Raw genomic sequence first — 13,389 nt, 5'->3', positions numbered from 1 at the left:
GTTAGTGTATGTAGTGAATACAGACCCATAACCATACAGTACTGCAATTTAAAAGGTGACAGACTTGCTTAGCATTACATAGTGTCTGGTCATTAAGGTTAGGAGTACAAGAAGTGCAGAAGGTGCTGCAGAAGTGTAGTATAGTTTCTGTGTACTTTCCCCTGCATATCACAGTGGGAGTATTAAAGCCATTTCTGATTGTACTTCCTTCATGAGGTTTTTTTGAGTGTGCTGCGTTTTTCCCTTCTTGTGTGCGTATTTGTTACTTGGTTTCTAAATACACAGCTGAGTTAATAAACTTACTTGAAGCACTTCATTACAGCACAAAAGGTCTACTACCTTTTTTTTCAAGTTTTGATTAGCTACAGTTTACCTAAATGTACATGTAATTTGTGCAGTAATTTATAATTACATTATGCTAATTAGGGATACATAGAGTATTCAGGCTTTAAAGCAGTGTTCCATCACTCAAGTACTACTTGATCAAAAATATTTTAACATAGATGTCAATACAGCAGGTACTTTAGTAAATGGTCTAAAGATTCTGTGGCAGAATTACTAACTGAAGCGAGAATAGAGCAAAACATTTTCCCTTACAGGAATTGCTTAATTCTTATGTGGAAATGTTTTATGACTGTTTGTTCCATTGTATTCACTGGGAGAAGTAGTCTCTAAAGTAAACAATTTCTCAGCTGCGAGAAACCTTACTTAAAATGCATGCTAGGAATCTTTAGGATAAAACTGTGGTATGTTGCAGAAGAACACTGAAGTGAAATACTACATACTGTATTTTCTTAATGTAGATTGAATTGGGTCAGTAGCATACTTTCAGTACGGTAAAAAAAACTTGGATGTCTAGTTGGAAATGCTTCCAAATGTGACAGGCATTTCTCATAGCCCCCATGGTGCTTTCCACTAAAGATCAATGTGTGAATCTTAAAAACTTTGTGTATGTTTATATTCTGGATTCTTGCAACATCTAACAGGGCTTACTAGTCTTTAATATGTATGGGAGATTTATGGTTTTGGACTTCTGAAGTTGGGGTAGCCAGATCATGATATAAGCTGTGTGTCATCACCATGTTACACTGTACTCGATGTTCTCTCTCTTCTAGTTATCTTACATATACTGAGTAAAAGTATGATTAAATGTCACCTGTAGTATGTGTGATGATCTCGTGTCATGTTAAAAGGGGCAGAAAAGAAGAATTTTCTGTCCAACCTGTATTAATTAACTTTTTGTCTATCAGTGTCCCACTCCCAGGAGATCAAAGCCTTTTAATGTCCCAAACAGTCTGTTAGCATCTCACCTAATGACACCCTTTGATTAACAGGTTCGCCGAGGCGGACAGGACATTTGATACTCTTAAGTGCAGTCCTTTTATAAAAAGCGGTATAAAAACCCCTCAGCAGGTTTCTTCTGTGAGTTATTTCGCCATCAACGAAACTGTCAGCACCTAAAAAAGGACTCACTCTAACAGTTCACTAAGTAACATGTTTATTAATACAAATTTGTGACAGTTTATGGGGTTTGTCGTGTCTGGAATAGGATCTAACTGCAAAAACACACTTAAACTATGTAGTAATAATAATAATAATGCAAAGCATAGGCACGCCCTAAAGCAAAAGCAACTTACAAATAAGTAAGACAATTTACAAAGAATAAGTAAAACAAAAAACTTAAGTCTACACTATAAAGCAAAATCAACTTACAACGAAGTAATAAGTAAAAATTTTAAAGTACTATGGAGCAAAAGTAAAATTAGTGTATATGTGTAAAGCAATCGCTCACCCCAAAGTGTCCTGAGAAGGTGGAGGAAGAAAAGGTAGCCCATGGGTTACCTCCACAGTTGATGGAACTTCTCTGCGATTTTTGCTTATGTTCACTCTCTTTTTGTACCTTTTTCTTAAGCAGTTTGAGTGGCTATAGTCAGTAAACTAATTTTGGGGTGATAGACAGATGAAATAGGCCTAAGTAGGCCTAAGGGTCCACTTCTAAGTTCCCAGCAGCCAGGATGTTTGCAAAAAAAGGCTGTGTTATCTCCATATCACTCCTTTCTTCGATTTAATCCTTTATGAGATTCTGGGAATGTCTCCCCAGATGCTGGGGTTTTCCAGGAAGTCATCAGGAGGTTTTTTTTTTCTTCTTTTGTATGGCCTTATCTATCACCTTACAGTCTTGGAAGAATGCTGATTTGCATGTTGAGTGCCTCTAATCTTCTTGTCAGAGTCTGCAAATTTATTATCTATAGTAGATGTTTTTGACAGAGCTAACTGAATCTACATATATTTTTATCTGATGCCTTGATAAAAAGAACTAGGTTGAGTCTCTTTAATTTATCCAGGTATAAAACCCAAAATGCTTCAGGTAGTCAGTCTGTTTTTCTTTTACTTGTCAACTGTCTGCTTTAAAAAAAAGTTCTTTCCTTCTCCTGGGACAGATGACTGAATAGACATGGGGCAGAGATTTGGCAAATTTGTCAGCATCAAGAAATGGTTATTTGAAGATGGAGATGACTTAATTTCCTAAGTTGTCAAGTTGCAGAACATAGCACTTTGGAAGAGAATAACTGACAGCATGCGTTCGTTTGCTCTATTAGTGGTGTCAGCCAGTTGGGGATTCTTGGATGTGGCAGATGATCTTTTGATTCTTGTTGGTTCTTCACTGTGGTTTATAAATGCTGGAGTCTGGAGTGAATCATAGGTTGGAATCATTAGAACTTTTGTTTGCTTCTCTTAGGATACTTTGAAAAATTCTGTAGTTAGCTACTCGCTGACTTCTGCTTCAGATCGTTGCATGGTTGCAAGCTATCATTTATAGAGCCAGTTAGATCAAAATAGTGAAGGTGGGTGTTTTGTGAGTTTACAAGTAAGGTCTTAAGATGCTGCAGGTTAAGACAATTGATAAGGTATATTGCTATCCCATTGTAGTTTAGAAACTGAAGAAAATGTGGATTTGGTTTTGTAGACGGCAGTTTCTTCTTTGGCTGGATCATTCCTAAAGAAGCTTTTGGAAAAGGGGTATGCAATTCATCCTTTTTGCTGTATTGAGCAAGTGAAAAATGAACTTCTAACTCTGCCAAGTATTACAAAGCATGGATGTTAAAATAGAAATAAACTCTTACGGAAATTTTTCAGAGTACCTAACTGGTTTTAAGGAAAAAAACCACCAACGAAAAGATCAGTAAAATAACAGAGTAAAAAGATTTGGTATGAATAGATAGCCTAAGTTTGATGTGAGTAGAGGTTCTATAATTCCCAGCTGCTGGGAATGCTTATGCATTTTATTGGACTTTCTGGAGACTTCAAGGGCTGAGAGGTTGATCTTCTCTGGTTAGTCTTTGTACGTTGGCAGCAGTGATTTTGCTTCATAGAAGATGACTTGAAGGAGTGAATGGAAGGATGAGATGTCACTGTGTTCTGAGGGCTGGGGTAAGTTATTGCCAGCAGATGTAGACATGGTCAGTCTGGTGCACATCCTGTTGCTGGATCTGTTGTTGTACAAACTGCCTGTGAATTCTCATCTATTGATAGAATTTATGCCAAGATCTAAATTTCCAGATAAAAATGTCTTGGCACCAGTGTACTGGTTTGCACCGCTCTGCAAATTATCTGTGGCTTTTTGTTGTTGGATTTTGCAAAAACTGTTCCTTTGTAGGCTTTAAAGTATTTGTTCTACTGTAGATAGCCTCTGATTGGCTGAATTTGAGTTAGGTTTTTTATTAAGTATTATCTAGTTGTCTCTGGTTCTTAATTTCAATTAGCACACTTTTATTGAAGTGTCTTTAGAATATGGCGTCTCTTTATAGACAGAGCTATGTTTGCATTGCTTGTTAATACCATATTTGCCTGAATCTAACACAAAGTAATCACTAAAATTATCCCAAATTTCTCTGGGTGTATTGGGGGAAAACAGAATTTTTCCTATTTTCAGCATTTTCATTGCAACGTACATGTGTTATTTTTTAATTTTTTTTCCTATTAAAGAAAACACAGGGTAAGAGGGATGTGGAAAGTATAAAAGGAAATTAAAAAATATAACTCTTTGCTCTGGAGAAAATTGAATACTCATTTCACATCCTTTAGGGAAGAAGGAAAATAAATAAAAAAAATGTTTTGAGCTTAAAAGATAGTTTTTCATCAAAAAAGTGAATGAAGAGGTTCAAATAGTTATGTATAGGTAGGATGATGTATGTGCAGCATTGGTATAACTGAAACTCTAGACGTGATTTGTACTAAGCTTCGTATCCAGAGCTTTTAGAACTGTTTTCTAGACATCTTTTCCCAGGACTTTTGTGTTTTTGACAGCAATGAGTATATGTCTGCCAGCATTAAATTGTTTTACATTAACTAAAATAACTACCTAAATCAAGATCTTTACCCTTCTAAACCATTTTTAAACCTGTATTAAGATATTATTAAGGTATTATATTATTAAGGTATTATTTTATTATTATTAAGGTATTATCTGAAGTAGTACTATATAAGTACTATATGTATATACACAGCATATTTGAAGTCTGTAGGATTGGGATTTTTAGATGTATGTATGTTTCTTTCTGGTAACACCCCAGATGAAACAAAATGGTATGGAATACTGGTAGAGGCAGGTGAAGCTGTAGCACAGAACCCGGGAGATGTGTGCCTAGACACAGTCAGTTGTGCTGCAAGATTTTTACAGCTACTGATAAATGGGAGTCAGGGTTCAGAGCATCAGGGGCTGCCAGTTGGAAAGCCATTGATTAGAAAGTAACCCTCTGATCAACTGCTTTGCTTTGCTTGCCTTTGTAAATCTGTCCATGTGCTTTGGTGAAGTGTGTTGAGTTAGAGCATTTAGATATATAGCGAAACACCCAATAGTATGGCATGCTGTAAAACAGATGTATTTGAAAGCAAATTCAGAAGTAAAGTAATAAAAGGACTTCTGCTTGGCAATGGACTCTTTCCTCCTAGATTAATTTAAAAAAAGTCATAAGAATTTGATGGATTCATAGAATTAAACAATGGTTAAGGTTGGAAAAAACCTATCATTGAGTCCAACTGTTAACCCAGCACCAGTGTTCACTGCTGAATGATGTCCCTGAGTACCACATTCACATGTCTTTTGAATACTTCAGGGATGGTGATACTGCCACTTCCCTGGGTAGCATGTTCCAATGGCTGACCACCCCTTTCAATGAAGAAATTTTTCCTAAAATCTAAACCTCCTCTGGCGCAACTTGAGGTTGTTTCCTCTTGTCCTGTCACTTGTTACCTGGGAGAAGAGACTGACCCCCACCTTCCTCTGTCCTCCTTTTACATAGTGTTAGAAAGCTATAAGGTCTGCCCTGATCCTCCTTTTCTCCAGGCTGAACACCCCCAGCTCCCTCAGCTGCTCCTCATCAGATTTGTGCTCCAGACCCTTCACCAGCTTTGTTGCCCTTCTCAGGACACGCTCCAGCACCTCAATGTCCTTCTTGTAGTGAGTGGCTCAAAACTAAACACAGAATTGGAGATGCAGCCTCAGCAGTGCCGAGTACAGAGGGACAATCACTGTCCTGGTCCTGCTGGCCACACTATTGCTGATACAGGCCAGGATGCCACTGGCCTTCTTGGCCCCTGGGCACTGCTGGCTCGTGTTCAGCTGCTGTTGACCAGCACCCCCGGGTGCTTTTCTGCTGGGCAGCTTTCCAGCCACTCTTCCCCCAGCCTGTAGAGTTGCACAGGGTTGTTGTGACCCAAGGGCAGGACCCGGCACTTGGCCTTGTTGGACCTCCTACCAATGGACTCTTCCCATCGATCCAGCCTGTCCGGATCCCTTTGTCGAGCCTTCTTGCCCACCAGCAGATGAAACATTCCCCCTGATCTTGGTGTGTCTGTAAAGTGACTGAGGGTGCCCTCGATTCCCTTGTCCAGATCATCAATAAAGATGTTAAACAGGACCGACCCCAACACTGATCCCTGGGGAACACCCCCGGTGACCAGGTGCCAGCTGGAAGTAACTCCATTCACCAACGCTCTGGGCCCGGCCATCCAGACAGTTTTTTAGCCAGTGAAGAGCACACCCAGCCAAGCCTTGAGCAGCCAGTTTCTCCAGGAGATGCTGGGGGAAACGGTGCCAACAGCTTTACTAAAGTCCAGGTAGACACATCCAGAGCCTTTTCCTCACCCAGTAAATGGGTCACCTTGTCACAAAAGGAGATCAGGTTGGTCAAGCAGGACCTGCCCATGCTGGCTGGGCTTGATTCCCTGGTTGTCCTGCACATGCCTCGTGATGGCACTCAAGGTGATCTACTTCGTGACCTCCCCAGCACTGAGGTCAGGCTGATAGACCTGTAATTTTCTGGTGTCGCAGTTGCTAACCTCCAGTCAACTGCGACCCCCCTGGTTAGCCAGGGCTGCTGGTAAATGGTTGAAAGTTGCAAGCTCCTCTGCCAGCTCCCTCAGTAACCTCATGTGGATCCCATCCAGCCCCATGCATTTGTGGATGTCTAAGTGGCATAGCAGGTTGCTGACCATTTCCTCCTGGATTATGGGGTCTTGATTCTGTTCCTCGTCTCTGTCTTCCAGCTCATGTTTTCACTAAAATGTGAACTAAAATTTGCAACATTTAAATAATTTTAATGTTTAAATAATGAATAACAGGAGCAGCCTTCTTTTGTCTGACAACTTTTAACTCCTGTTGATTAAAGAATTGGAAGAGGTTGTGTCAGGTTTCAAGAACTGTGATGCTGATTTTATATAACTATTTTGTTATTTGTAACTTTATGGATCATGTATTGCAGTATCTTAAAGTTGTTTCAGTTACATACTGTTGGGGTTTGGGGTTTTGGTTTTTTGTTGTTTTTTTTTTCCTGTTGTCAAGCAATATGAAACAGTAATTCTGTGATCAAAACGTACTTTGGAGAATAAAAACTGTTCTGGAAGTGTGTCATGTTGGGTACAGTACACCTTGGCAAGGAAAATAAGCTTCTAAACTAAACAGTTTGTGTATATGGCTGATGCCTGTTAAAAATCTTGGAATATATGAATATCAGGGAAATATCAAAATAAAATTGACCTAATAAGTATGTCTGCATCTGGGCCTAAGAAATCTATCTATATTACTACCAACATTAAATTAATCTGTTTCAGGTGTGGTGTATGTTTTCTTAAAATTTATTTATTTATTATTTAAAATAAGGCCTTTGATTGGACTTCCACTCTCATTTATAGCCAGTGTAGGTGATGCCACCTCTTGAACCAGGATAGTTATATCCTTCATCTCCTTTCCCACCTCCCTATCTGTGTTCCTGTTACATTTGTTGTCTGACATTGTTGCATATGACCTTATCGAAAGGTGGCTCAAAGAAGTGATCTGGCTAAAAAAAAAAATTATTTTTAGGTTGCTGATTAGGATTTTCATATAGGCACTTGAATGCTTTTCCCAGAGCAAGGAAGGCAGAAGGAAGTACACAGCAGGGGATGGCCAGTGATCTTCTCCTGGCAGCAGTGTTCAATTATGTTACCTTAAAGAGCCTGAAGTAAAGTCAGCTGGAACTGCAGCCTGATTTCTAGGCTAACTTTAAGGAACTGTGGTCTGTTTAATCTGTTGTAGATCTTCTTGAGTTATTTAGGTTAACAGGTCATATTGAGAGACACGTTTTATTGCCTCATTGCAATGCTGGGAATTCAGTCCTGCAGGACTTTACTTGGTTGACAGTCATTATTTAGGTGACTGGTTCCATTGGCCTAGCTTGGACCGAATCCAGTAAATTACTTGCACAAGAATTCTTTGACCTTCGTTTTCTTATAACAAGAGACAGCATATAATGGATGTCTGCAGATGATGCTTTATGAATGTGCTCCAAATTTACAGAACCCTGGGGGAAGAACAATGTTATATTCCTATTATTATTTGCTTTCTTCTCTCCTACTTGTATAGTCTTGTTCCTGTCTCTGTCTTTCCTATCTGCCACGTGCCTTTTGTTCTTCATTCAATAGAAATAAGGTAGTTTCTTGCATTAAATCAGCTTCTCTATGCCTTTCCAATTGAAAAATTGGTAGAGTTAGGTTAACCAAAAAGATGTGAGTAATTAGATTTGTCTAATGTTATCCACTTCTGGTTAAGGTAGCTCTCAGTCTGAGTTAAAATGGAAAGGCATTTTCATTTAAAATAGAGGGAGAACACTTTGTGCCACAATGCATGGAGCCAAGTTGAACTGTAACTGATTCAGTATAGGAAATTGGAACTATATAGCTTATTCTTCTCTTATTTTCGCCTTCAGTCTTGGAACTTTTTTTGATGGATATCTTCAGCGGATACCTTGTGTCTTTTTTTTTTTTTTTTACCGTTCTTTATTTCTTCTTGGTTATTTTTACTTTTTAATAATGTCAGGGGAATAAACGTTTCTTTCACCGTTTGCATGGGTCTCTCATGCTTCTGACCACTTTAGTTCTCTGCTGGGTGATGTTTTAAAGATTGGACTCCTCAGGAAGCAGTGGGTTTTTCATCAGGCCCAGGCAGTCTCCATTTGCCTGAACGCCAAGGTTATAGGATCAGTCTTCGTTTGCTTAATTAAGATGCTTTTTATGTAGCTCAGAAGTGAGTTGTGACAGTTGCACTGTCAGACTGTTCCAGCTGCATAGCTTTGAGAGTGGTTTTACTTTAGTCCTCTACAGGAGACCTCATAGTCCAAAGCAGTTCCTGCCGAGAGTTCACCCCAGTTCTGCTTGAACAGAAGCCAGATCCATGAACTAGGCTCTTCCACCAAAGAGCTGCAAAAATGAGATGTTCATGTTACACTCTGTAAGGACAGAAAGGAAAGGGATGATGATATGTTCTACAACTTCATTCAGTGTTTCTTCAGCCAGTATTTGTGTCTTTTTCACTCCTCTTCAGATGTACTTCAGCTGACTGTACCTGCTGCACCTCCTTACTATAGGACTAGTGCCCTTCAGCACACCAAAGGATGTGGTTATTGTCTTGGATCACAGTCAGCCTCTGTAGTGTTCACATTTGCACAGCTTAACCTGCTGATGTTTATCTGAATTGTTGATCAGTCATAGCAGCTTGCTGTATTTATGCTGTGGTATCTTGTGAGTGTTGTGTCCGCCCCTGCTACCCGCCCCCTCCACCCCCCACAGCTACTTTAGTAGTTCCCCACAGTGTTTTTGAATGCTCAGACAATAAATCTGTGTCAGAAATCCTTTGCTAGAGATAAGACTCAAAACACACAACCGGAGAAAAGAGCCCTGCCATGCTCCGTGTGCTTAAATATTAGAGACCATCTGTATGAATGGTCACATTCTTCCATGTACTTGTTTCATCAACATACATGACAAAAAGGTTAAAACTTTATTCCATCCATTTCAGAACTATTAATAAAGTGTAAAATAAAAGGATAATTTGCTAAGGGATGAGGTATGCTGTTCCCACCTGGCAAAGCTACTGGTGTTACTATGTGATGTATATTGTAATTTGGCAGAGCAGAAGTGGGTGACAGATTAGAATCTGAGAGTGTGGAGGCTGAGAAGGATTTAGATTCATAACAAGAGAAGGGAGTAGAAGGGATCACTATCTGGTGTATTAATTTGCCAGGGTGCTACTTTATCTCAGATTGTACCCAGAATTCATGGTACCAGAAGTGCTCTGTGTCATTAGAGTGCAGATGTCACTGCAGTTGCCCATCTCCAGCAAGGTGAGAGCCGAGTGCAGGCATCCTGCTCCCTGCCAGTAGGAGGATACTCTTCAGAACTCTCTGCACTGAAGTTTTCTCCTGCTATCAAAGTTCCCTCCTCCACTTCAGTTTTCTGTCTTCTATCTTCTCAGATTGCAGCCAGGACTGCAGAGAAGTAATTGGGGAAGGCCTAATGGACCTGAGTCCTCTTGGCAATAGGAGACAAAAATAAATCAGGTGAAGCTGAGCTCTGATGAGAGTGAATGGACTGTGTTTAACTCTTCTGCATAAAGGACTGGTTTAGTTCCTTGCAGCTTAGTGTCCTGGAATAATTTTGATTTATTTTGTGGTGAAGTTTGCTCAAGAAGCTTGCTAACTTTTTAATTATTAATGCTGCAGTGCTGTGGCTCCCTGTCTTCAGTTTTGCTGGTGCAACTGATTATGGGTTTATGCTTAAATTCCATCAGTGTTATAACCTGAAATAAAAATGTTAAAAAGTTCATTTCACTCCACATCACTGATCTGGTTTAGGGGGCAACCCTATACAGATAGTTGTGTCAGCAGCTGAGGGAGTGGTGGAGGGAAGAAGAGAACCTCCTAAACTTGTTTTGCCGCTAGTGAAAGTATATGTCAAACTTCCACAGGCTTGCAGAGGTGGGGCAAGGTAGACTATGCTAGCAGCTTCCCTTGTCTCAGATATAGCATCGTCTTCTCACTGGCTTTAAGCTGCCAGCTTGCAGCTTTGGGGTGGGAACAAACTTTAATGCACTGTTACTGTGAATATATACCAGGCTTCTTACATTAGGAATCTGATTCAGAGTATGATATATTCACTGAAATGAAACTACTACTACTGTGTGTCTTGCAGCACTTAGTATTTAATGTTTGGAGAGCTGAAGTGTTAAGATAGAACTTAGCTCACATATATACTGCATATGTAGGATTTTGTTCAAAATGAACTGATCAGTTCATTTTAGTGTCTTGACTTTAAAAAAAAAGATGTAATGCTCCCAGTCTACAGGCATCTTACAGAATGATTCAGAAGTTTTCAACCACTTTTATATCTTAATTTCACCATAGACTTAATGCTGCCTTTTGATAGATTGCTGCTCATTTTAGTGAGTGAATGTAAGGGACAGATGAGTGAAACAGAAGACAAAAGGCTAGAATCCTAAAGATTCTTCTTTCTGTGTGCAGCTCTCTATACAATACACTGAGCAAAAATAATTTTTTTCTCTTCTACTTTTCATGAAAACCTCTTTGCTGCTAATATAAATTTCCTCACAGGTTGAGTTAGTCCTAAAGGTTAAGATAGTCATCAAGATGTACTTTAGCTATATGAATTTCAGGAATGGAATTTCTAGTTCCTCACATAAGTTTGCACAACCTGTTTCTGAGGCACTTTTAGCATCATAGGCTCCTATATCTGCTGTCTTGTTAGTTAGCTGGTAACGGAGAATAGCACTGTTCAGGGAGCATGGAGAAAATCTGTGCTAATGGCAGGTGCCCCTCTCAGTTTGGAGGATGTGGTGGTAAGTTTGCATCTGATTATCAGACTATTTTTCCTTTGCTTAAAAAGCTTGTTAGGGTGGTATGCTTTGAGTTGTCCCTAATCTGGGAAGAACACATAAAGTTTGCAATAAGGTGATTCCCAAGTATAGGATCTCCTATAATGATTTTCCTCTGCATGTCATTTGGAGCATTTGAAGTGGTATGTGTGTCAAACCTGTTCCCTTTCTGTCATCTCTGGTTTGGAATTGGTTTACACTGCCCTAGGACACTTAGAGATAAACTTGATATTAGGAACTTGATAGGAGGCAGTGGTAGCAGAAAGACTGTTCTATTGTGATCTTGAAGTATGGCGGAAGAATGTTATGTCAAAATGCTTATTTCCAGACATGCAGTCTTGAAGAATTTTAGGGATGAGTCAACTTCTGACCTCCTTTTTCTGAGGCAGAAAATGAGAGGTTTTTTAGGCTCTCAGAATGAGTGAGAGTCAGCAGAGACTGTGCAGTCAGCAGTGTGTGCACGTGTGCTGATGACGTCCATGGCACACCTTTGTGATTGAACACCTTGGTCAATACAGACATCATAGGAAAAGGAAATATGGTAGGGAGTTTTTGGACTGTGTCCAAGTTTCTCAGCATGTAAGTCTACCCCATGCTATAGTTTTTGGAGGCTTGTCTCCAGAATTCCAGAGTACTGAATCCAGGAATAAAATCTTGGAGCTAGAGCTGTGAGTAGCTTTAATATATGTCATAGTTTCAAGATCTAGAGAAGAAAGCTTCATTTGTCACGAACTAACAGTAATATTCAAATAAAGGTTAAGGGGAAACACACCCATTCACTTTTAAAGAATGGTAGCTTCCTTAATGTCAGATATCAGTTTTGATGTGTGTGGTTTCTTTTTCAATGCTTCTATGATCATTCCATTTTTTTATTTTATTTTTGCTTTTTTTCCTAGAGATGTGAATTATGCCCTCATAAGGATGGTGCTTTAAAGAGAACAGATAATGGGGGTAAGTTTTATTCTTACTTTTTGTGAACTCTCTTATTTTGTATGAGGGAAAAAAATCTGTGGAAAAAAAATTATAGGGAACCTAAACATAAGTAAAAACACTGGCTGGTTTGGAAAGAGATAACTGTTTTACAGTAACTTTTATTTGTTCAATTTAGGTTGAATTTAGTTTGAGAACATCTACCATTATTCTTAGTTTCATTTTTAGGAAAAAAGAAGAGAAGAATGGCATTTTAACATAAGATTTTAATGTGTAAAGTGGATAAATTTTAAATGTATTTAGTTGGAGCCCGAGCATTTATAGAAAGCTGTTAAAAGTGCACCATTCACAGAGGAAAGTGGAATTTTTATGTCTATAGCCCAGACTAAATGCACCAGTGCATTTTCAAAGGATGGCTCTTTCATGCCTGATTTACTAATAGGGTCTGTAACAAGAAAGTTAGAGCTGGAAATCCGCAGTAGTAATTACCCCTCCTTTGCATCTTTCTAATTTCACCGTTCAGGTTATCATCAGTTCTGCTCCTGCTGAGTAGAACTGCTAGAGAAGATTTCCACTGAGTAGCCTGTCTTGGTTATGTTTGTACTAATAGCTAGGTGATATGAGTGAAAAATTGCAATGAACTTTTCAATCCCTTCTGGAATCCCTTCTTCTCTCTTTACTAGATACTTCTAAATTCCCATCCATCATTTATCTGTAAATAGCCTTGGTCAGTTTGATACTGAGCCCTTTCCCTTGTGAGAGGAGAAGGTGTTGATCCGGATTATGGATTTCATTTGGACAGTCTGTGTAATCTGCATAGTCTGTGTCTATGTAAATTGTATTCTGCAGATTTTATGCTGTATACATAATATTCAGCTAATTACACCTTAGCTTAGTGTCAATGCAGCTTGATATTTCTGTTGCAGTTGAGTTGCAGGAACACAGAGCCTGCTCATTTTTGGGATGATCTACCCTTTCCCTTGTCTACCCTTGGACTACTTCGTTCAGTATATGCTGCAGGTTTACCATCTAGCGTCTGCTCTCTCACACACCTTAGTGAACTTGGTGCTGTTTGTGTGTGTTGGGAGATTGTATTGAGGCTGTGTTGTCATGTGTCAGTGAAACTATCATCTTAAGTACCAGCTCAGTACTTTAGTTTTATTCCTTTTCCTCAGCATTCCTCTCAAGACAGGTTGATACAAGGCCGTGTGGAATTCATTTCTTCAGAAATGGCAGCTGAACGCTTTCTCTTT

General features: G+C 39.3%; 1 protein-coding gene across 4 annotated transcripts in view; it reads left to right on the top strand.

The window, feature by feature from the left end:
• MLLT10 (MLLT10 histone lysine methyltransferase DOT1L cofactor) overlaps positions 1 to 13,389 on the top strand; it is a 122,732-nt gene that overhangs the window by 10,366 nt on the left and 98,977 nt on the right. For all 4 annotated transcript variants that reach the window (XM_039388507.1, XM_027744710.2, XM_039388508.1 and 1 more), the window contains one exon: positions 12,103 to 12,157. In XM_039388507.1, the coding sequence (XP_039244441.1) occupies positions 12,103 to 12,157 (55 nt within the window). The remainder of the gene's footprint in view (positions 1 to 12,102; positions 12,158 to 13,389) is intronic.

The sequence above is a fragment of the Pipra filicauda genome, unplaced genomic scaffold (genome assembly GCF_003945595.2).
Source record: "Pipra filicauda isolate LSUMZ 115617 unplaced genomic scaffold, ASM394559v2 scaffold65_size3143899_pilon, whole genome shotgun sequence".
Classification (NCBI taxonomy): Eukaryota; Metazoa; Chordata; class Aves; order Passeriformes; family Pipridae; genus Pipra; species Pipra filicauda.
The sequence above is the reverse complement of the archived record's forward strand: the minus strand, read 5'-3'. Positions and strand labels throughout refer to the sequence as shown.